This window comes from Petaurus breviceps, unplaced genomic scaffold (genome assembly GCF_028583685.1).
Source record: "Petaurus breviceps papuanus isolate PSGF00001 unplaced genomic scaffold, PetGlider_PUasm1.0 446, whole genome shotgun sequence".
NCBI classification, from domain to species: domain Eukaryota; kingdom Metazoa; phylum Chordata; class Mammalia; order Diprotodontia; family Petauridae; genus Petaurus; species Petaurus breviceps.
In genome coordinates this window covers 2,504,175-2,529,186 of record NW_027186338.1, presented here as the reverse complement: position 1 = coordinate 2,529,186, position 25,012 = coordinate 2,504,175, and the positions used below count along the sequence as shown (strand labels likewise).

Below are 25,012 nucleotides of genomic sequence, written 5' to 3'. Positions count from 1 at the left end.
TCCATGGCAGCTGAGATCAGCAAGGGAAGTCAGCTTGTGGGGCCTTCAGCTCTTACTGGGCATACCTTGGATGAAGATCCAAAGGACAAGCTGAGAAGTGGTCAGACAGAGGAGCACAGCCAGTGTGGTCACAGGCCTAGCGAGGAGAACGTCTCCAGGAGAAGAGGGCAGTGGACAGGGTCAAGAGCTGAGCAAGGACGAGGCTGTTCCATGTGGGGCCTGGGAGAGAGCGGGAAAGCCTGACTGCCGAAGGCGAAGAGAGGGAGAGGAAGGAAGTGAAAGTGCTCCTTGTTCACCTCCTCCTCCTCAAAGAGCACAGTCACAAAAGAGGAAGAGAAATATTAGGCAATAGCTGTTAGGCCTGAACGAATCAAGGAGGGGTGTGGAGATGGGGGAGGAGTGCGTGTGCTTCCAGGCAGCCTGTAGATGGGGTGAGGCTGGAGAAGAGGAAGGCAGGGGGGAGGAGAAGATGAGAGGAAACGGGAGTGCAGAGGGTGGGTTTGGGGAGGGATGAGAAGGTTTGGAGGAGCCCCTATGAGGAGTAGGAGAGTGAGTCGGTCAGGGGGGTACAGGATGATTGCCTTGCCGTGGTGAGGGCCCAGTTGAGATTACATAACATAGATTTGTAGTGGACTCAGTCATCACCGTTCTGTTGTTTTCTCCACCTTCATTTAGTAGCACATGAGTAGGAGCAAAGGCAGGGGGTGGTAGGAGTAGTTCAAGACTGAGCCTTGGCCAAGCAAGGTCTTCAGTAGGATAGGAAGGCAGAGTTGAAGTGATTCCCTGAGGCATCAAGATAGAGAAGGGAAGAGACCAAGGGTGGATGGCCCTTGGAAGACCCAAGAGGAGGAGGGATTGAAAGTTTCACTGAGGATGAAGGCCAAGTTTGGGGGTTACAGGGCAGAAGCAGAGGTGGTAGAACAATAGTTTGTGGTAAAAGCGAGATCACCCCACTACCATCTCTGTGCAGCAGTGGTGGGGTAGGACGTGTAAGTCACAGGGAAGGGGTACTGAGTTAAGGAGTGGGACTTTAGGGTATTTGAGGGAGTGCACATATGTCAGTGTTCCATGGTTCGAAGCCAAGAGTTGAACCATGGAGTGTGAGCCATACCCTGAGAGCATTGAGGAAGGAAGGAGAATGTCCTTGGGATCAGTAGATCCTTGACTGGGTGATGAATATGGACTGAATGAACCTCAGAAGAGGAGAGATTGCTGAATGGTGGTAGTGGAGGGATATGGGACCAAAGAGTCTTCAGCTCCCCATCTCACCAGTGAGTAAGTCAGGTGGGGGTGGAGGAGGGCTGTTAGTGAACACAGGACCAGTGCCAGGTCGGCAGGAGAAACCAGCCCAGTGAGGAGGGAGGAACAGAAGGTTAGGTTGTTACCTTTGGAGCCTGCATTCCAGAGAGCACAGCAGGAGTGCTGGGTAGCTTTAAAATGGAAGATTGGTGGGGTTGGTTTGAGAACAGAGGGGCTAAGGGAGCAGTCACTGGGGCACTGAGAATGAGGTTTGAACAAGACAACTGGGGGTTCAGAATCATTGGCCTGGAGTGGAGTATGTTATTCATTGAGGAATGAGTTCAAGTAAGTAAGCATTTCCACCAAGGGTTCAGCCTGGGCATAGAGTTGTCCCAAGCTGTCATAGCTGGAGAGCAGAAGGTAGGGGTGGGGAGGGAGTGCCTGGAGCCTGGTGGAATGATTTCTCAGGGAGGTCCTGTGCTTGTTTCCCCATTTGGCAGGATATGTGGCACTGCCAGAAGAAGGGGCCTAACGTGTCCTGTAGGATTGCTAGAGATGGAGAGGTTTCTGTCACACTTGCATTTCTTCTGTGCTGACGATTTGGTGTTTGAATTATTCGCGAAGGTTTGTTTCGTGGTTAGTTTGGATTTTTTATACTCATAATTAATTATTGTCAAACATCCTAATTTACATCATTCTCCATAGGGGCTATTGGGTATAAAAACATGTACAGTAGCTCTGAAAAAGGGACAGAATTATGGTGAATTAAGTGGATACTGGCTGTTTTACACACTTTAGAAACGCTGAATTGATTTTGTGCCATACATCATCTTGAGTGTCTGTTGATTTTGGCCCAGTAAGCCAGTTTTTATTTTTTATTTTTTATTTTATTTTATTTTATTTTTTTAAATAGTGAGCCAGTTTTTAGTCAGGAATGGCCTTCCACCTCCCCTTGATGCAGCATTGTACAGGAGGGGACTGTGTGCTTGTCTCTCTGTAGTGCCTGTGTGCCTCTGGTGCTGGGCTCCCAGGGAGAGCTTGGCCAAGAGTGTGCCTGGAGCCCCGGGAACAATGATATGTGTGAGAGAGAGCGAGAGCAGACAGGGAGGAATTTGCAGGACTCATGACCGAGGGGAGAGATCAGGAGGCCTGTGCCCTATCTCTGCTCCTGTGGGACTGCGGTATTGCTCACCTTCTGGGGCTGTCTAAGATTGATGAGAAGGCATAATCCTGAATCAAGTAAGAAGAGCTAGTTCTCAGGCAGGAAAGCGTCCTCTCCTCCCTGCTCTGACCAGCGACCCTGCTTATACATGGGAATGGGGGTCGGTGAGTGCTGGGCCGAGACCTGCCTCTCCCAGGTAGGAGTGCCAGGGTTCTGAACTTGAGACATTAGCCCTCCCTGCTTCTCGATGCAAACAGTGTCTTGGGCTAGATAGATTGGTATCAGTTTTCTTTGATTTATTTCTCTTGTTGTGATTAAAGTTTGCATATGGATATCTTTATAAATAGTGACCTGAAGGAAACACAGCATGGAAGAAGGAAAAAGGAGGTATTTTCCAAAGTAGACTGGGGGCTGCTGATTCTTTGATCTCATTGGAAACACCAGTGTACACTTCCCTCAGAGAGGAAGGGCTATGGGGAGAAGGACAGAGAGCAGCTCTGAGAGGCGGGAGCACTACTGATGTTGGGTGACGTCTGTGACAGGACAGCCAGGGCCCTAGCTGCCAAGACACTGACAGACCCTGGTCCCTGCACCATCTGCTTTGCAACTTACTGTGTCTCTAACTCATGGATGCCCCTGGAGACTGTCTTCTCCCCAGAGTTCAGTGGAGCATCTTTTGGAAAAAAAAAAAAACTGCCAGGCAGCTGCCAAGGACATGGCCCTAAGGAAGGCTGGAAAAGGGGTCTCTGGGAGCCCTTGGTGTAAAAATGGTACCAAGAGGCATTTGTTTGTTCAGTGTTTGAAAAACCTCCCTCTTAAAATTGAGAGGAGGTGACCTAGCTGTCTGGTGCGGGCTCTTGGAGACAGCAGGTGAATTTGGGGGGCATTCTCAGGGGAAGGGGAGTAGAGGCAAATGGAAGTTCCTTGTATAGAGCCAGCAGTCTCCTAAGAATTTTAGGATCTTTGAAAATTATGATGATTAATTCTTAGGCATCTGAGTTGCCTTGAACTTAGTCATCTAAACATGTGGTGTTTTTTTTCTCTCTTTGGAGGAAGCATGTGTTGGAAGAATGAAGAAGCAGGAGCAAAGTTGGTAAATTGTGATACCCCTGACTTCCTGGAGGTTGTTTTCTGGCTCCGGGGCCACTTTGGGGGAAGGCCCTGACCCAGCGCCATTTCATCTGCCTTGTGGCCCTGGGGGGCCTGTGTCTTTGGGATTGGGGTGCTGATGACAGTAAAATCTGTATCTATTCAGAAACCCCAGTTAGCAGAAGGGGGGCTTACTCAGCTGAAAGGGAACAAATGTTTTTCATAGTTCTGGCTGTGTGCCGGCACTGTGCTCAGCCTGACAGCTTATTTGGTCCTCATGGCAACCCTAGGAGATGGGCGCCATTGTTAGTCTGAGGTAGAAGTAAAGGGACTTTCCGGAGGTCACACAGCTAATACACGTCTGAGGCTGGATTTGAATTCTGATTTTTCTGACTCCAGACCCAGTGCTCTATCCGCTGCTACAGCTACCATGCAGAGCTTAGCCTGGGCATCCTTCCCAGCTTTAAATACTGGGCTTCTGTGGATGGAGTAGGGCAGAACACCTTCCCCGGTAGCCCCGGGGTGGGTCTTGTCTCTTTGGTCTGTAGCCCTGCCATTTGGAGTGGTGACTCTCAGACCACTGGAGCTGGAAGGGATCTAAAGTCCCCTAACAGCTGAGGCCCAGAGAGGGGAGGCAGAGCTGGAGGTCAGGCCGGGCCTCTGCCGCCTGCTCGGCCCCACACCACCCATCTCTGAGATCCTGAATCTTACCCCAAAAAGCCTCTGATGAATGTGTTTTGGGAAAAGATCTTCAGCTCTGAAGGTCTGAACAAGCATGCTGTTTCCTTGCCCCCCTGGGCCACCACTGTGAGTCTTGCTCATCCAGCTGCCCGGCTCTTTCTGATTTGGATTCCTCCCCCACACAGCTTGTCATGTAGTTAGGAGTGGCCACGGCAGAGGCTCCTGCACTACTTCTGAATCAGGTTATGTTTCTCCAGGCCTCTGTCATGGTGACATTGGCAGTCATCATCCCTAAGGTCACCTAAGGCTGTGGCTGCTTCCCCCTCCCACTCACATACTCATTGTGTGAGAGCTGCTCTCAAAACACAATGCAACATGGGCCCCCTCCCTACCCCTCACCCCTCCACCCCCGGGGTGGAGGACACCCCAGAAGGCTTGCTGCTGCTCTAAGGCTGACAGCTGCTCTGAACCATATAAGGCCTTGGTGTCTTGTCTGGGGATCCCTGTGCCCACTCCCAAGTGCAACATGGCCCCCTTCTCGTTCTTTTCAGTATTTAGAACATGAAGATCCAGCTTGAGAGAATAGCTCCATTTTCAGTTATTTGTCAGAGTTTAACTGGATTTTTGCAAATACCAATAAAAATACTGGCCAATGTTATGTAGGTGGGGTGGGGCAGGGCAGAGGGGGCAGTGAACCATCCCCACCCACCCCCAGCTCCTGGTTCCCTGCTACCCGACAGCCTTACCTTCCTCCAAGCCCCCAGGCAGGATTGTAGGGGGCTTGTCTGTATGTTTCTTCCTCTTGGCCTTGTCCTTCCTGCCTCCATTCTCCCTCTCACATGCTGCCCTCCTGATCCTCTGCTTCCTTGTCCCCGTTTTCCTTACCCTCTACGCTGGCACCCTAGGGTGCTCCTGTGCTGCTCCTCGGCCTTCTTCCACTTTGTTCTGCTGGGCTTTCCTTTTATCTCCAAGTTCTGAATTAAGGTCTTTCTTTTAGCCTCTCCTCTTGACTCAGGCCCGACTTTGGCTTTGTGACTGTCGCGCCCCTCCCCACTTTCCACCATGGTTTAAAGCCATTTGATAAGTTACCAGGGTCATCTCTTGGCCCAATCCCTCACCTCACCTGTAAAATGAGGACACCAGACTACTCATCCTGTCAGATTTCCTTCCAGTTCTGAGACTGTGATTCTGTGGTTGATGCTGTCTCTCCTGGGCTGTCTCTCTGTCCTCACTCTTTTCCTCTCGGCTGTCATCTTCCTCAGGAAACTGAGGCAGACAAAGGTTAGATGACTTGTGCAGGGTCGGCACACACCTACAAAGTATTTGAGGCTGGATTTAAACTCAGGTCTTCCTGACTCCAGTTGTACTTGACCAGTATTTGTGGAGCACTTGAAGTTTTGGAAAACATTTGCCCGTGTGTATGTTACCTTCATTTATTCCCCATCTTTGTGGTCGTAGGTGCCTGCTTTGATCTGTCGCTGTGATTTCAGCTCACTCATTTAATAAGCATTTATTTACTGCCTTCTACATACCAAGCACTGTACTAGGCACTGGGCATTCAGAGGCAGGAGTGAAAACAGCTCCTATGTACGGCTAGCCAGGAGACCACGTATGCTTTCAACCCACTGCCCTACTCTGGGCAGTCAGGCCCCCTGAGGCAGAGACAGGAGGTGGCATGTCTGTCTCTGATGGGGACAGCTCTGGACCTGCTTCTGGCCCAGTCTAGCAGCCTTTGCTGAGAGCAGAAACTGTTGTAGAGAGCGGGTCCACCTATCTCACTGCGGCCAGCAATACCCGCAGGTGGGCGGCCAGGTGGGGAGAGGAGCCCTGTGCAGGCAGCACCTCCACCCCTCAGCACCAGAAACCAAGGGCATTTTATCAGCCGTCTTTGCCACCGTGCCCTGAAGACTGGGGAAGGGGAGCCCCTGGAGAGCAGGGGCTGGCTGGCTTTTCTTGGGTGTCCCAGCATGTAGCATCGTGCTTTTTACATAGAAAGGTCCAAATAAAGGCAATTCATTCACTCACCTACACATATAGGAGCACTGTCTCTCCCCGTCCATCCCCACACGGATAGCAAAGCTTTCTGGTCTGTGCCTTAAGACCCCCTCATTGTACATGGGCATATATAGGGGCCTAGAAGTATCTGGGCTGTGGGTAGAATTGTGGTTCCGTCCGTTCAGTCAGTGAACACTCATTAAATGTGCCAGACACCCATGATTGCCCCTTGTTTTAACGAGTCTGCATGAAGTCAAGGTGGAGTTGTCTCTGTTCTGAATGATGTCTTTTTGAACATGGGCAGCCTTCATGATGTTGGGCACACTGCTGGGTGAGCCTTCTGAGGGGCGGGCTTCCAGGGCGGCAGTCAGATATTCACCAGCAGAGATGCTGGCAGCCGGCGTTCTCCCCCTGGTGCCCAGCCCCCGGGCTGGCTTGGAAAGCCTGGCCTTGTACTTAGGAGAGGCCAGGCTGCCCTGATGGTGCACTGGCTCCGTTTGGTTTTGAGTGGCTGCTGCCTTCTTCAGGGTTCAGCTAAGAAGTCAGCTTCAGGAGGTGGCCTCACTGGCCAAGCCCACTAGGTGGCAGGGCAGACCCTTCCCTCCTTCCTCCTTCAGAAATGTGTGGCCACGACTTGCTCTTATCGGGGTGCTGTGCGTGCCACTCAGTCGGTTTTTCTTCTCTCCTTTTTCTCTAGATGGGCAGTATCAAATCGGGAAATGCTCATGGCCCAAAACAGCTCCTTGGAATTCAAGCTGCACAGATTGTATTTCATTAGCTTATTAATGGGTGGAACTGCAAACCAGCGGGAAGCGTTGCAATATGCGAAGAATTTTCAGCCATTTGCCCTAAACCATCAGAAAGGTAAGCAGCCCCGTATGTTCCATGTGTGTAGAAATGTGGTGGGTCTGGGAAGGACGTGAGCTTATTTTGAAACTGATTTAGACATTCTAAATTATTTAATAATAAAGCAAAGCAGCAGCATTTCCTACTCATGGAAGGAGCTGAGGCCGCTTGCCCTGCAAGCACTCCCTTTTCTCCACCGTCTCCCACTGCTCGTCTGTCTGCTGCTGCTGTCTGCTCCTTCGTCCTGGCTCATGTGAAGGCTTGGCCGGCCTTCTTGCCAGTGGGACTCATCTGCTCCGTCTTGGGCAGACCATTGCCCTCTCTGTCCTCTTACTGCGAGAATCTTCAGGCTCTCTGCTTCTCTGTCCCCGCGTACTCTTGTTTTCCAGATCCTTAGAAATCTGTTCCGTGATCTCACCATCAGTGCCACGTAGCCTGTGTCTGTCCCTCCTTTCTTGGCTAACGCTCCTTGACAAAGCTGTCTGCTGTTGATCCCCTGGACTCTCACCTTACTGTTTCCTAAGCTTCTGACCTCACAATTCAGTGGAGACTGCTCTCTGCAGAAGTGCCAGTGACCTTTTCCTTGCTGCATCTGCTGGCCTTTCCTCATGCCATTTCCTTCTTGACCTCCCTGCTGCCTTTGACACCCTCAGTTGTCCTCTTTTCCTGGATATTCTTTTCTGTGCTTTTGGACCCCTCCCCTACTACTCTTTCAGCCTCTTTGCTTAATCTTCATCCAGACTGCCCACCACAGGTGGGTGTCCCCAGAGGCTTGGCCTGGCACTCCCTTCTCCCTCTTTACATTTATGCAGATACTCAGACCTGTGTATCCAGTCGTAGGCTCTCCTGATCGAGTCCCCAGTCACAGACGCCTCTTGGACCTCTTGAATTCAGCACATCCACAATAGAAGTCTCCCCCCTGCACCCAGACCCTCCTGTCTTCCAGTGTTTCTATTACCATTGAGGATACCACTGTAGGCTTCACTCTTCACTCACACTTACCTCCCATATTCAAGCTGTTGCCAAGGCTTGTTGCTTCTGTGCTTGTGACATCTCTTCTGTGTGCCGCCCCTCTCCCTTCTGACACTGTCACCATCCTCATGCAGGCCTGTCCCTGGGTTATGGCATCAGCCTGCGGCGGGGCTGGGTGGGAGGCTCTCTGCCTTGTCCATGCTCTCTTCCTGAAGCATAGCTCTGGCCATGTCATTGCCCTATTCAAATACCTCGAATGGCGCCCCTCAGGATCAAAGATAGACCCTCTTGTTGGCTTAGAGTGCTTGCCATGGCCTGGCCTTTTTGTAGGACTCACACCTTTGCGCGGGCCTCATTGCTGTTCCTCTCCTCTGTCTCCTAACGCTGACTCTGCACATTTTCATTGCATGGCCCCAACTCCAGGGATGTTCTCCCTTTTCTCCCCTGCCTCCTGGCTTCCTTCATGACTCGGGCTCGAATTCCACTTACCACAAGCAGGCTTCCCTGTTCCTTTCTCCCTCCCCCTCAATGCCAGGGCCTTCCCTGCAGGATTGTCTCCCATTTACACTGGGCATGTCTTGAATGTACATCATCCCTGTCCCCCAACCCCAATAATGTGATCTCTTCTCCTCTCCTCTCCTCTCCTCTCCTCCCCTCCCCTCCCCTCTCCTCTCCTGTCCTCTCCTGTCCTCTCCTGTCCTGTCCTGTCCTGTCCTGTCCTGTCCTGTCCTGTCCTGTCCTGTCCTCCTGCATTCAGGGTTAAGTAACTTGCTCAAGGTTACACGGCCAGGTGTTTCTGGGTGGGTGCTGAGTGTCTGAGCCCGGATTCGATCTCCAAGTCATCCTGACACTGGAGCCGGTGCTCTTACTTCCTGTGTTACCTGGCCGCCCTGGAACCACATTTTAAATCGCTGAGATTGGACCATAGGGAAAAAGGTTGAGTATTAGATTGCTTCTGAAAAAGCATGAAAATATAAGTTGGAAGCCTTTTTGAGTTAGTGTTGGTCTCAGTTGGACTGTTGGGTGGTCAGATGTGTGTCCCCTGGTGCTGGCTCTTCCTACTCCATTTTGCCCTTGCTGCTAAAGCAGAGCTGGCAAGGAAGGTGGTCTGGGAGTCTGGTGGTTCTGTCAGCTTGGCCTGCAGTTTGGGAGTTATTAGCAGTTTCCAGCCAGAGACAGCTTTGCTAGTCTCCAGTCTAAATTAATGTCAAAATAATTATTGCATCCAGTGATGTGCAAATTGCATAAAGCCTTCCCGTCTCTGTCTGTTCCATACCCATTGAATCACACAGGGAATTGGTTTTTGCATAAGAAAGGGAGGAACAATTGTGCATAAGCAGCAGCACTGTTATCATTATTACTGTTATTGTTATTTTGGTGAGGCGGTCATTGTTAATTAAGTGACCTGCCCAGGGTCACACAGCTAGTGTCAAGTGTCTGAGGCTGGATTTGAACTCAGGTCCTCCGACTCCATGACCAGTGCTCATGACTGAGCCACCTCACTGCCCTGAGCAGCAGCATTTTTGAAAGAAATGATAGAGCGATTTCAAAACATGTTGATTAGAAGATTTGGTTTTTTTGTCTCGAGGTCCCTCCTCTCCCTGTAGTTTTCTTCCCGTAAGTGAAGGAAGAAAGCTTGAACCCATCACAGAGTGAAAATTTTAGTTCCAACCACGTTGCTGCTAACTTTGCTTTTATTCTTTAGATATTCAGGTCTTGATGGGGAGCCTCGTGTATCTGAGGCAGGGCATCGAGAACTCGCCTTACGTTCACCTGCTTGATGCAAACCAGTGGGCAGACATCTGTGACATCTTCACTCGGGACGCCTGTGCTCTGTTGGGGCTGTCGGTGGAGTCGCCACTCAGTGTTAGGTATGGCTGAGTCACGGCAGCAAATGCTGGCCAGCTCTACTTCCTTGTTCTTTATTTCTCAAGTGAAGGTCCTTGGCTAATGTTCTGCCTGGGCTTCCCCTCTGTGCAGAATTAGAGTAGCTTCTCTCTCTGCCCCAAACCCCAGCCCAGTTGCTTTTACAGTGATGTATATAAAGCTTCTGGTCCCAAAGAGCCGGCCTGCAGAATGGATTTTTCATTCACAGTTATCAGAGGACTTGCTGCTGCACAATGACTTGTGATTCCTCAGGCTTGCAAGTGTGATTCAGACAAGCAGAACTTCTGACGAGCCCTGGGTTTGGCCTCAGAAGATTGAGGTTTGAATCCAGGCTACCTTTTTTACTTTTTTTTTTCACTGCCCTCTCTCCTGGTATTTTTTTCCTCATTTGTAAAATGTAAAATGAGGGGGTTTGAACCAGTTGACTTTTAAGGGGATATTAGGATTTTAGTTCCCTGTGAAATCTGACCTGCTTTCTAGTCTAGTCCTTTCCAAAAGCTTGATCCCCTGAGCAGAAAATGAAGGTGGTGTGGCCTAGCGATGTGTTCATGAAAGAGATTGGGATCGAGTGGAAGACTCCTTGGTAAAGGCTTCTCTCATAGCAGGCCGTCCTTGCTTTTGTGTCCTGGCTGCTATGGCAGAAGATGGAGCTCCTTAAAGACAACTCTGCTTCTTGCCAGATCTTTGATGTATTCCTTTCCTTGTGTCTAGACCACCTGAAACCAGAGCCATCAGCCCATCCTATGTAAGGTCACCCACTAGCTTCATGATGAAGTGAAATGTGATATATGTGCTGTTGTTGTTTTTTATTTGTTTTGCTAAATGCTTCCCACTTCCATTTTCTTCTGGCTTGAGCTACTCTTGAGAGTGGCAGGGGCTGCATTTTTGACACCTGGTTTAGACCCCTCTGTTTTCTTAGCTTAAAACGGGAGCTAGCTGAGGTGCCCTAGTAGTACCCCCAAAGAAGTGGGACTTGTCTTTGTGCAGACCCATGCAGGCTGGATACCAAGGAGCTTGTTGGTAAAGCAAAGGTGCGCATTGTGCCATCTGATGCGGCTCATTGGGGAAAGAGAGTCTGACAGATACGTGGTGCTTTAAAAACAAAGTCTAGCCTGATAGAGAGGGATTTGTATTGCTTCTCAGTAGCTGGAGAAAGTGTGTCTACAAGAGTAAGTGAAAAGCAGAGAACAGTGGGAGACCCTGGGGAAAGCCACTGGATTGGGAGGCCTGGGTTCCGATCTTAGCTCCTCCCCTTAGGACGAGGTCACCCACCTGTTGTGACCTTCTGGGGTTGGACTTCTCTGTAGAATGAGGCACAGAGTAGGACAGATCTCAGAGGGCACTATGAGGATTAAATTAGCTGCTGTCAGTCACTTTGTGGATAGGAGCGATTATCGTTAGAAGTATTATTTCTGCCATTACAAATCCGATTCTATTGGGTGGTTTCCAAATCCAAGATGAAGACTTGTAAGAATTCTGGATTTCCTTGGATTTCCTTCCTATTTTGAAAAGAGGTGACAATGTCTAGAACTGGTCTGATTTTTGTTCTTTCCCTCTCTCCTTGCCAGCTTCTCAGCAGGCTGTGTAGCCCTGCCGGCTCTGATTAACATCAAGGCGGTGATTGAACAGAGGCAATGCACAGGCGTTTGGAACCAGAAGGACGAGCTGCCTGTGAGTGAGGGCTCAGGGGCTGGTTTTTCCCCTTCTGCCAAAGCCCACAGTGACTAGAGTTTGCTGGGGTTTGTAGCAGCTTTGCAGGACAGCAGAACGGAGAGGAGGGAGTAGGATTTTGGTGGCATCCGAAAGATTCCCTGCCATCATAAGCTCCGATGGGGATGTAAAAGGCAGACAGATACAAGAAGACTGGAATGATTAAACACGAGGGTGATGGAGGCCTTGCAGTCTCCTGGGCCACCGCTAGAGGGACCTGCAGCTCTCAGCACTCACCAGGCTGAGCTTCCTAAGGTGTCTTTGGGGGGCTAAGGTTTAATTTGTGGAGCTTATTTCACAGTAAACCAGAGAAGAACAGTGGGTGCCAGTGTCCTCAGCTCGGCACTGGAGGCAGCTGTCAGAGGTTGCACGTAGACTTTGGCCCCTCTGATCCCCTCCTTTGGGTGCACTTTCCTCCATTGTTGGGGTGCTGCCTTCCTAGCTCTCCTCTGCCTTTCCAGCTGCTCCTTCTCCTCTGCTGCTTTTTCATCCCCAATCCTCTTTCCCACCCTCTTACCTCCCACCTCCAGATTGTGCTGAATAAGGCTTCATGGCATCTCTAGCCTACATTCTCTGTTCCTGCGGCCCTGGTCCCAGGTCAGGCCCTCAGGGCCAGACTCTCTGAGCACTCCTCTGCCAAAGCACATGTCCGACCTGTCCAGGGAACTCCCTTGTCCTGAGTTTGTCACCTCTAATTCTTTTTGCCTTTTGGTTCCTCACATCTCCTTGACCCTGCTGCTCATGTTACACCACATTCCATCTTTCTCTGCCTCTGGGTCTTGGCCCCCAGCTATTCTTCCCCCTCCCCACTACCTCTTGGTTTCTTGGCTTCTTTTAAGCCCCACTCAGATGCCCCTTTCTGCAGGATGCCTTTCCTGGACTCACCCTGGCTGTGCGAGCCTTCTCTCGTCTGTGTCTTTGATGTACCAGACTATCTGTGTCATCCCCCACGTTGGAATGGGCTCTCCTTGAGGGCAGGGACCATGCGTTTGCATTCCTTTGTACCCCCCAGCCTTAGCACAGTGACCTGGCACAGGGGAAGTGTGTAACACACTCTTGTTGCCTGACTTAGGTGGCATCACTCCACATGGTCCAAATTGTATGAAGATATGAAAAGTGCATTAGATTTGGGATTGGAAAGCCTGGCCTTGAATCCCAGCTCCATCACTCCCTGTCTTTCTGACTTGGGGCTATTTCCTCAGCTCCAGACCTCAGTGTCCTCTTCTGTAAAATAGAAGAGTTGTTCACGTTGATCTTCCTTAACTTTCTTGGAGCCCTGGAATGCCAGGATTCATTGTTTTGACAGTTGTGATTGCACTGTTGACTCTGCCGCCTGGGAGAGTCCTGGCTTGGGCTTGTTAGCTTCATCCGGAGGCTCCCCTGGTGGCAGGTGGCCTCCTTAACTGCAGCTGTATCCCACCTTTTTGGGACACCCCTCAGAACCAAAAAGATTTTAACATTCATGGCGGTGAAAGAGGCCTTTGAGTAGGCCTCCCAGGAGAAAATACTGGGGCTGCTTGCTTGAAACTGTATCCTAAATGTGCACACAGTTGTAACCCAGGCTTCCCCTTTGGGTGTCTGTCAGAAGCAGCAGATGAGCAGGGGAAGAAAGAGCTTATTAAAAAGGCAGGCCCATATGTAAAGAAAAGCTACCAGCAATGGAAATGTGACCCCCAGGCCCCGTTTTTGTGGGGCAGATGGCCTGTGCTGGTCCTAGCATTCACGGTCATGCCTTTGAGGCACCAAGGAAGAATTCAGTGATATTCATGATCTTGGCTAAGAAGACAGAGTGTGCAGAGAGCAAAGTTGTTCCCCCTCCCCCACCCCAACATTTCTATTTATTGAAAACTCATCTCTTGGGATTACTTGTTTCTTTACAGGGTCCAGATTGTAGGAATTTCACCTACTTGATTTATTTATCATGGACATTGATTTGGCTCCAGATCCTTAGAATTTGGCATCAGAAGCAATCACCTGCTGCTTTTAACTTTGAAATTTAATTAAAACTCCCGGTACCATTGGGGCTGAACCTGAAGAATATGTGTCTCAGAGTTGGAGGAAGGGGAGAGAAGTCACATTTAGATACTTGATAAAATTGTCTTTGCTGCATAAAACAGACAGATCTTTTAGAAAGATCGCCAGCTACTGGTTTCAACATTTTACTCATTTATTTATTCATTTGTTAATCACATCTACTTAATGTATTTTTTATTGATCTACTTATTTTTATTTTTAAAAACAGATTGAAGTGGACCTTGGTAAAAAATGCTGGTATCACTCTATATTTGCTTGTCCCATTCTTCGTCAGCAAACAACAGATAACAATCCACCTATGAAGTTGGTCTGTGGTCATATTATCTCAAGAGATGCGCTGAATAAAATGTTTAATGGTAGCAAGTAAGTGTCACGACATTTTTAGCAATTTGTTTTCCACAAATACTTTTAGAACTTGGAACATTTTGGGTATTTGGTGGTGACAAAGGAGAACAGTGAATGTTAGTGTCCACATTAATATGACTAGACTTAACTGTAACAGATAGTGTGGCCCATTGCAGAGAAGGCCAGTCTTAGAGTCAGGAATACCTGGGTTCAAGTCCCACCCCATCTGTTGACTGAGCTAGGCCATTAACCTCTGTGTTCATAAACACCTTTCTGGGTAGGTGGGATCACAGGCTGCTGCCCTGTGTCATTGGAGGCAGCTTCTATACTGGGTGTCCACTTTTGGTTATGAAATCACAGATCTGCCTTCTTTCCCTTAAGGAACCAAACCACTTAAGGGAGGCTAGGTGGCACAGTGAATAGAGCACCTGCCCTATAGTCAGGAGAACCTGAGTTCAAATCCAGCCTCAGACACTTGACACACTTAATGTTGTGTGGCTTTGGGCAAGTCACTTAACCCCAATTGCCCTCCAAAAGAGCAAAAAAAAAAAACCAAACAGACCACTTGTTTGCAATGTGAGTTTGTAGTCTGTCTGGACAGCTTCTTTTGGTCAAGTGTCTGCGCATAGAGATAGAAGTGTTCAGATCTCCTAAGCAGAGGCCATGAATATCTGGAGAGGATGCTGTCTTTGTCAAAATCTCTCCCCACTGTGTCCATTCAGAAGTCATGACTGACTGTGGCTGTCAATGTACCACATTTTCTCGTTGAAATTAGTCCTAGACCCATTTTCACCATGTTGGGTGAGCTAGGTCGGGGGTGATTCATTTGCAGGGGTGCTCCCCTCCACTCTACCCCTTCCTAAAGCCTGGGAACAAAGGAGCCTTAGACCAGGCCCAGGCTCATCTTCTGTATCTCCTCCATTGATCTTTGGTAGGAATGTGCTGAGCTGCACATTCAGACCTTTCTGAGTTATCTTATTGCTTTCATTTAAAAAAAATACTGACTTCTCCTCGGTGGCCCATCCCCCAAGCTACATTGCATCTACTTTGTTTGAGAGTCAGTGTGGTGCAGTGGTTAGAGTCAGAAGTGCCCTGAGCACAAGCCCTGCCACTTGTACATATTGGTGGTTTGACCTCAGGCAAGGCATGTGGACTTTCTTAGCCCGTGCTCTGGGAGGGGCAGAGACTGCTTTGTGCTACAGTTGTGGGCTCCTAGGTGCATGAACGATGTATGTAGATTGATGGCAGACCTAGAATCCCATGATTGAGAATTGAGAGAAGAATGTGATTTAATTGTGGTATCAGAGGAAGGCTGCTTCCTGGGGTTCTCCCCACCCCCCACAGTCACAGCATTCCAGTTTCTTTTCTTTGTCCCTAGGTTAAAATGTCCTTACTGCCCCATGGAACAAAGTCCAGGAGATGCCAAACAGATATTTTTCTGAAGAAATTACTTCAGACGCCACTTGTAAGTGACCCTTGAATTGCTGGCACATTTCAGAGGACTAGACAGCACTTGCTGCATTTGCTGCCACAGACTTCGGGCTTCTGAGTTGCTCGAAGCAGATGCTTCAGAACCTTGGTCAGCGTTTGAGTGCATCCACCCCGAGGGCAAGTGCTTCTGAATCTGTCTTACCATAGGGCTTTATTACACTCTTGGTCTTCACTTCTGATCAAGTAAATACACCAGCAGTTGTCATTCAATGCCGGTTTTTGTACTTAATTACATGGTGATTTTTTTACTTTTTAAGAGCAGAAATGAGAAATCACCCTCCCCGTGTTGAATATCTCTCCTGCTTTTATTCTGTCATCCTCTTGATGATTTTCATCCTTGAAGAATGTTTGTGAAAAAGTTTTATTTCCTGTTATGTGTACATAATTAAAAATACTTCAGAAAAAGTTTGATAAACTGAATAGTGGCTATAAAACTAATTTGTATTTTTTGCTTAAAGAAGAAAACAAGCTGTGATTTATTCTGAGTCTGCTTTCAGATGTTTCCCTCTGCCCCTTCTTCATGCAGCTCTCGAAGTCAGACACACATACACACAGATGTCTGTCTGTGGGCCCTCCCCTGGGCCGGCTGCTGGACTGAGAGAATGGCATGGGCAGCCTTGGGTGTTGGGCTTGTTTGCAGAGAATGTCTGTGAAAGGGCTGTGGGCAGCCAGCCTGGGCCAAGGAGCCTGTTGCCTGGAGAATTGTGGTGTGTGACTGACACCGGTGCCGGGCTGTCGGATCCTTTACTGTCTCTTTGAAGGGGAAGATGCACGTTCCAGTCGTGGGCTGCAGTTGTAAGCTGCATCATTTTAAGTCCTGTCAATGAGAAGCTAACTAATCAGTCACTCAGAATACGTTTGCTTGTTGCTATTTGTATTTTAGCCGTCGTGTGCTCACGCTCTCCTCTCTACACAGTCTGTCACCTCACTGACTGTGAATCTGTGCTCTGCTCCCGGTACAGATTCTCTTCCCTTTTCTCTCTGAGGTTTCCTAATTGAATGCACTGTCCCAAAGTTCGCCATGTGGCATGTAAAGGTAGCTGTAAAGAATCCTTTTTGTCTTGTGAACTCAATTGAGAAGAGCCCTTTGGAGAGAATTGCTGGCTTCCCTGCATTGGTGTCACACATTGTAGAGAAGAACGTTATTGGGAAATCTGCATTTTTGAATTCCTGTTTCTTTGGACTTGGAACTGGACACCAACATGAAAACTCTTCATGAGGAGTGGAGGAGGAGGAGGAGGTTGGCACAGGAGGCGTTTGTGAGGTTCCAGGACATAATCTCCAAGGTTGGGCTGGGGTGGGGCAGGGACTGAGTTACCAGGTAAGCTGGTAGGGGAGTCGCCTGTGCAGCGTTTGGGCCTTGCTGGTGGGCGATGTTTGGTATGAAGGGTTGGATGGTCAGGGGGAGAGAGAATGCCAACACATTCTGTTTGAACTTAGCCTGGGATTCAGGGATGAAACGTGAGGCCCTTCTTACCTCGTTGAGCAGGTTTTCAGGATCTTTGATTCACTTGGTTTTCGTGTTAATTTGGATAAGATCTAAAATAAGAGGGTTTGGCTTTTTTTACCCCAAATGTTTGCTTTCATTGTCTGATGCTTACAGCTGAAAACTCCCACAAGTCACTTGACAAGCAGCGAAGTGTGGGCCTCTTCATAGCCAGTGTGGGGAAGAAGCAGGTTCAAGGCATTCTTGTCATTAGGGTTTTTGTCATGTCCTGCCTTTTCCCTCAACAAATTTAACCCCAAATGTTTTCCTTTCCACTCCTGCCTGCCAGGCTAAAGTTAGTTTTATTCTGACCGCATCCTCTTCTTTGAACTTCCTATGCCTATATGACACTTAGAATTTATGGATAACCTTAAAAATGCCTAGAAAAAAAGTTTCCAGTGCTTGGTGGGCTAGATATTTCTGAGAGCAGACACATGCTGTTTGCAAGACATAAGCCATAGACTTGTTACACGTTTTATTTATCCCAGTGTGAGAAATTTTGTTAGATTTGTAGCTCATAGAAAGTATATAGAGAACATGAGTTAACTAAAGCATTTGGACTTGACTTTCCATTCCCCTAGGGCAGTGTTAGGGCCTTAGGATATTAAATTAAATTTTGGTGTAAGTGATGACTTAGTTTCAAAACTATTTTGTCTGAAGATACACTTTCTAAAGCGCAGTGTGTGTTGTTAATTCACTTAAGACTAGATGCTTTGGAGAAAAGTATTTGAAGAGACTAGGGGCTGAGCTTTTGTATATGGTAACCAAAGAAGATGAAGACCTTCTGATTCTGGTAGTATTTCACCAACACAGGAGATGGCTTGTCCTTTTGGTAGCTGATGCTCACACGTCCTCAGGGTACAGAAGAGGGGCGTGGTGTCTCTGTGCAGGGGTGTGTGTGCAAGCATGCCTGGGGTCTGCCTCCTACTTGGCAGATGCTGATGGGACAGTCAGGGTTTTTTACAGGGTTAACAGCAAACCACAGGAATACAGTGTGGAGTCAAAGCCGTTTCCAAATGGTTTCTCTTAAGTTTTGAGTTTGAAAGTTTTCTTGTGAGTCCTGGCCATTGGTCATTCATGGACATGGGCCACACTACTATGCTAAGCCAATTGAGACCTTACTCTCTAATCCTCAAGGGCTGGCCCATGGCCGGACTCCCTCTTTTTCCAGTACAGTTTTCAAGTGGCTTGGGTTGTCCTCACCATTTTCACTTGTATGCAATCCCTTTGAGAGGCCATTGCTTTTGCTGTAGTGGTGATCATCTGAGTTACTTTTAAAGGTGAAAGATTTGTCATATATAAATGAACGGGTATTGGTGCTTCTTGGGACACAAGATCCACCTCACATTCATAGGGTGTATGAGTATATAAGTGTGCGAGTATTTAATTGATAATATGATGCTAGAGAAACACAGCCTTTGTTGTGATTACATAGAGCAGCTCTCTACGAAAACACTAATGTCCTCTGTACATAGTGTTTGGGACGGATGGCTCCCTTTCTCCCAAAGCTAGTCTAGCAGAGCTAGGGCTGAAGCCGCCTGCTGCTGCTGGGGCCTTCTAGTTCATATCCACATTTCTTCAGCATTTGGGCTGGAACTAGCTGTTTCTCAACCAGGAGAGTTTGCTCTGCCTCACAGGACAAGCTACTGGTACAAGTCATTTGGGTAAACTGACAGCCAGTTTGTCTAGTTAGCAGACTCCGGTTATCAAGAGGGGGCAGGGGGCAGGGGGTGGGGGAGGTTTGCTTAACTTCATCAATAGGATGGAAGCCAGATCACTTGGATCACCCAGAAGGGCAGTCTTTGTGCCTGCACTGATTGCCAGCTATCTCCAGGGGAGGCTGGGGAGCTGCCCTGAGGTGGAGTTCAGGTGTGGGCAGGTTTTATACAGACAGTACATTTCATGTTTACCTTAAGCAGGTACAAGGTCCATGAGACCCTTGGTATTGAATTGTGAGCAGATAGATACCAAAAACTGGTAGAACGACACATGTATTTTTAATAGTAGAGGAGTCATTTGCTTTGCAGTGTGTGTTTTTACAGCTGTTGTTACTTCCAAACCGGGGAGAGACTGATACTGAGTTTTGTTTCCAGAGCATTCTCTGTCCCCATCCCCTCAGTTTTCTGCTACAGTGATCATAATCATTTATGTTCTCCCAGAAGGGAGTGAAATAGGAGAAGATAGTTGGCTTAGCGACATTTCTTTTGTTAGCTCTGTCTCATGGTTAGTAGGAATCTGCTCTTGCTAAGGCCTCTGCTTCTACGATTTCTCTTTCCCAACAAGCCAGGTATGGAGTTCCCTAGGACATAGTAGTGCCTAATCCTCTTGTGGGGAGAGGGAGTGATGAGTGTGAGAAACTGGGTGTATGTGTCAAGGGGGGGTACGTGTGGACTTGAGGTTGAACGGGAAGGACCTCCACATTCAGGTCTCTTGGGGAGGGCCAGGACTTTAGTGTATAGTTTCCTCAGGATTGCAGACAGTGTGCATGTGTGGAATTTTCCCCCCACGCTTAGGTTTTCTTTTTTAAACCTATGTTGAAAGCAATGTCATCCAGTCATCTTGTTCATATGGCTCAGGATTGTTTTTCTTTTGCTTCTTTTGTGCTGTAGGGTTCGATAGTATTTCTATAATTATGTAACAAAAATAGTGTTGCACTGTAATGTATCATATAGAGCTATATGTATGAAATTTGATCCGTTTTTTAAAAATATATGTATCTTTGCAAAGGCACAATAAAGCTGCATCTTAGAGACTATAGGCAATAACGCTAACAATAAACATTATTTAACACATGAATTGTGAAATACTCTGTCCATTTGATTGGGGGGAATCCGTGTATATTTAAGTGATTTAAGGAAATCAATTTAATTACAATTAAATCTGTAAATTTTATTATCTGTAGCATATCATAGATATATTATTGGGAAACAAATGTGCAAAAAGTGCTTTGAATTCATATGTAAATATTGTTTCTTATGGGTGGGGGGGTTGGGTATGTACTTAAAAAATTAAATGCTTTCACCTTCATTGTACTAGTCCTATATTTATGTACAAAATGATGGGAGGGATTGTGGAGATTCTGGTAATGTCTTTGAAAGCAAAGATAATTTGGATATACAGAAACCTCTTTCCCTGACAACTTATGCATAATTTATTCTAAAAGCTTTTGTTGTTGCCATTTTTTCCGTGCTCTGATGGCATCAAAACTTCAGAGAAGGTAAATTGGCTGGAAATTGAGTATTTCTAAGTAAGGAACATGATTCACACTTCTCAGGTTGCCTTCTTTCCTGCCCCGACCCTTCCCTTTGCCATTTTCAGGGTTGACATCCTATGGCTGTGACTTCCCCTTCCAGTTTTCTGACACACATCCTGAGTTGTAGGGAGTGTTTTGGAGTAAGGTCTAAAAGACCCATCACTAAACTGTCTTCTCTTCCCAGAAACAAGTGAAGAGTTAGGAATTTTTTAGAGACCTCAGACACATAGTGGTCCATTTCTCTCCCCTTCTAGCAGATTGATAGAGAATCCTGATCATTCTCATCTTGCCTCTCACAGTTCACTTGTTTCTGCAACTATTAATATGCTCCCACATTCTTGTTGAACTATAATGGTCATTTGGTAAGTTTCTTTGTAGTTTTTGACAGATTGGGTTTTGTTTTGTTTTTTTCTAGCACAGCTTTAATTTCCCTGTGAAGAAGACCAACAATTTAGTTTTGGTTCCTCTGCATATTTTTAGAAAGACAGACACACATATATTAAGTCTTTTGAGGGTTTTAGAATTTCCCTCATTCAGTGATGGGCCCCCCAGAGTTCCAGTTGTGTAACATTTTCTTGTTTGTATAGTGCTTCCTTTATTTATCACATTGAATCTGGGGCTAGAAATCTGCTCTGTAGTCTTCATTTGATTTTTGGTTGGTTTGCTGATCTTTCGCTCTCTGCTATTGTTTAGTGCTAGACTCCTGAAAGAGGTACAAATAAATAAAATTAGTCTCCTATTGTCAAGCAGCTTATGACCTAATTGGGAGTGATATGGTTATGTAGGATTTTAAAATACAAAAGAAATTAAGTCTTAAGTACAAAAGAGTGTCTCTCGCACTGTTCCTGGTGCACAATAGACATTTAAAATAAATACTCAATAAGGTGTACAAAGAATGCTTCTAAGATCAGATGAGGGAGAGAATCATTTCCATATTGGATGGTCAGAGAAATCTTCAGATAAGTTTACATTTGCATGTTTCAAGGCATCTGAAATAGATAATACTCAGCATTTTAAGGTTTTCAAAACCCATTGCACACTTTGGAATTTTGATCCTCACAACAAACCTGTGAAATCACAGATCACAGAAGTATTTTTGTACATTAATGTGTATTCTTTTCCCAGCCTTTTGACACCATTCTGGAGAACAGAGCTATAGCTATGTATTCTTGTTAGAAATGAAGCTTAGAAGATGGGGGAAAAAATTATACACCTAAATGGAAGGAAAGGACAGCTCACATTCCCAATTAAAGAAGTTGACAAAGGTGTTAACATCATATTTCTCCAAACAGCATGAAACATCACTTAATGTAAGATGAGCATCTCACCTTATAGGGTTCAGAATGAACAAAAGCAAGCTGACCACCATACAGGTCATTGCAACTTGTGGAGGATGAAGGAGAGAAATTCTGTAAGTAACTTGACAATATTTTGCAAACTAAATCAACTTGACAATTGGATACTGATGGCTTCGATGGTAAGCTCAGCTATATTGAAAAACCTGGTTTGGGATCAAGAAGGAAAAATGATAGTAACAAGGATTGTAGACTATTCAGAAGTGTCTGCCTGTACATCACAAGAATTTCCTTCAAGAAGAGATACGGAAGGCCCCAGAAATCGAGAGCATAGAGGAACATCAGAAAAAGTAAAGTTCATTGTAATAACAGAAAACAACAACACTAAAGTGTAAAAATCAAAAGATAATGAGGCTAAAAATATGACAAAGTATAAAGGTAGCAACCCCACATTACCTATTGAAACAGGTTCTTGACTATGAAAAGTGAACAAAATAAAAGATATTGGCTCTGCTGCAGTATTTTGATAAATGTAGCTATTCAGAACATTTAAAAACAAGAACCACCAAAGACTCTAGAAATCTTAGCCAACAAACGTTTGGATTTCCTTGTCAACACAATGGTGATGTCACCTTTAAGGGTGACGCTGTAGTTTTGGGTACGAGCTCATTTGCACAACATTGCACAGAATAATGGAACATCATGAGAACAGTATTGTCTTATAAAACAATGAAAAGTAATGGAGGGGAAACAAGACTGCAGAAAGTTTGTTTTGTGACACAATTGGACCAGATGGCCCTGAAAGCATTTGTTGATGAAATTGTAAGGACAACAAATAGAATCTTAACTTTGATTATATGAAACATTATTGGAAGTATGTACATGTTGAATTAAAGTCTCACATGCTATTGTGCAGACTACTACTAGAGAGTTGTAGTCAAGGTATGTAAGGTAGGCAGCTACCCAGTTAACATGTAGGAGAGAACAGGGACTATTTTAAAATAGTGTTCTATATACACACACTTTGGTATGTTTGGTCGTTTTCAGTCTTGTCCAACCCTTTGTGACTCCATTTGGGGTTTTCTTGGCAAAGGTACTGTGGTAGTTTACCATTTCCTTCTCCAGCTTGTTTTATAGATGAGGAAAGTGAAGCAAATAGGGTAGTTACTGACCCAGGGTCATATCTAGTAAATGGCTGAGACCAGATTTGAACTTGGGAGGATGGGTCTGACTCTGGGCCTGAAGTCTTATCCACCTAGCTCTACTTCCCATCTCTATACCTTTAATCCAGGCAATCTCTGCCTCTTAGAATCCCTGATCTCTTTTAAAAGTCAATTTGTCTGTCACCTCTATCACTTTGCTAATTCCTTTGTTAGTGTTCCCCCTCTCCTCAAATAAGCATATTTGTATTTTGCTATACTTACCTGTGAGCCAGTGTTTCAGTGTAGGTAGAGAGCAGGAAGACATATACTTTCTCTGATATAATAAATATAATACAGCCTCTTAAGGCTCTTCTTACTGGCAAGTTGTTTGTCTGCATTAGTGAAGGAGTTTCCTCACAGGGAGTTTGTTCCATGAGGGAAATTTTATTGAGGCATTGATGAAGTTCATATATACCTAGTACTGGACCCATTCAAATACTTATGTATTTATTTGTTGTGTCTTCCCAACTCCAATGTAACTTAAGTTCCTGGAGAGCAAGTTCATTTGATCTTTGTTTCTCTAGGACCTAGCACTGAAAGCTTGCTAGATGAGCTTGGATACATGCTCACACAGCTGCCATAAACATGTAGATGATACGTTATCATGCTCCATTTGGTGATAGAAAAGGAGCCTTCGACTGTAGAACAAAACACCAGCCTAAAAGACTCTTTTACAACAAGGTGTTTCCTACGCATATATTAACATCACATCAAATTCTCTCATACCTACAGCAGAGGAAAGAATACTCTTCAAAGAACTGCTGAGTAACAGATTTGAGCAAAGGAGAAAACATTGTTCACCGAGAGACCCTGTAACAATACCAAGGATGCTCCACAGAGAGACCAAGTGGAAACTTCTCCAGATGCTTCTGTTAGAGGCTATTGCATTAACTGCATGGAGACTTGGAACACTGCAAAGTGTCTTCAGTGAAATCCTTAGTGATGTAAAAGACACTGGACTAAAAGTTTCCCTTGGACAAAGAAAGTGGACTTGGCAATAACAACAACAAAACTCTCATTGCTCCTATTATAATACACAGTTTTTGGAGCTAATCCATTGAGTTCCTTCATCAGTGTATATTTCACAGACTTGACAGGGACCCAGTGGCCAACCCAATTCCAAAAGAAAGAAAGCCCCATCTATATAACATACTAAAGAAGAAATTGAATCTCTGCTTGAAGACCTAATGAGGAGGAAAACCCACTGCCTTCTTAGAGAATCAATTCACCTTTTTTAAAAATTTACTTTCAGTTTCAGATTCTTTTCCTTCTCCCACTTTCTCACCCATTGAGAAGGCAAGAAATACAACCATTAAAAATATGAAGTCATATACAACAAATTTCTGTGTTAGCCACGTCCCCCTCCTCCCTCTCCCCCCAAAAAGAAAAAAATATGCTTCAGTCTACAGTTAAGTTCTCCAGTTCTCTATCAGGAGATGAATAGTGCTTTTTATCGTGAGTCCTTTGGTGATGTGATGGGTCTTCATGTTGATTAGAGTTACTTGGTCTGTCACAGTTTCTTTATCTTGGACAAGCACTGTAGATGGGCATTAAATTGCTCAGAATTGAACTTAAGGAGATAGGGGTAGTTGACATTTGGAAAAATAAGTGACTCAGTGGGGGGGAAGGATCCTAAAGTGCTTGCTGCTGCAAAAAGGCCATTAAATTAAAAAAAAAATTAATAAATGCTCTAGTGATGCTGGGTGGTGAATAATGGAACCCAACTATCTCAGAAGACTCAGAGGGGCCAGTCACCTGAAAGGGCAGTGGAAAGATGTGTGGAACTTTTTGTGGTAGCCAAGAGCTGGGAACAAGATGCATTATCCTTGGGAAGTGACTGAACACATTGTGTGGTATATAAATGTAATTTGTTCTACAATGTTATGGACATTACAACTATGTGAAATGACAACTATGAAGAATTCAGAGCTTCTGTTTTGGAGGAGAGAGTTGGTGGGTAGTGATAGAAATGCAAAAATGAAAGGAACTAACATCAGTGAAAAAAGTATCAAAGATTCAGAGAAAATTTCAGAAAGGGATACAAACAGAATTTTGGTTACTGCTAGATTAAATTTAATATGCATGTAAGAAAAAAGCAGTCATACAATCCTATCTTTTAAAAAAAATCCTATCCTTGCACATTCAAATATTTATGTTTAAAATTATGTTTCTAATAAAGGAAATTTAAAAATGAAAACAAATAATAGGCTGGGAAAATGAACAAACTATGGGGGGGGAACCTCTGACTATAGAAAGTTATGGTGACAAGGAAGATCAAAACACGCTCAAAAGTCAAAGCTCCTACATCTGAAGCCTCTGAGAAAA

At 45.9% G+C, this 25,012-nt stretch overlaps 1 protein-coding gene across 1 annotated transcript in view; it reads left to right on the top strand.

Annotated features, from left to right (window-relative positions):
* The window catches only part of RMND5A (required for meiotic nuclear division 5 homolog A), a 71,017-nt gene extending 51,284 nt beyond the window's left edge, over positions 1-19,733 (top strand). Inside the window, exons 5-9 of the mRNA XM_069101050.1 lie at positions 6,864-7,030; positions 9,690-9,855; positions 11,440-11,542; positions 13,824-13,978; positions 15,339-19,733. Of these exons, the coding sequence (XP_068957151.1) occupies positions 6,864-7,030; positions 9,690-9,855; positions 11,440-11,542; positions 13,824-13,978; positions 15,339-15,402 (655 nt within the window). The 3' untranslated portion in view covers positions 15,403-19,733. The remainder of the gene's footprint in view (positions 1-6,863; positions 7,031-9,689; positions 9,856-11,439; positions 11,543-13,823; positions 13,979-15,338) is intronic.
* Positions 19,734-25,012: the final 5,279 nt, after the last annotated feature.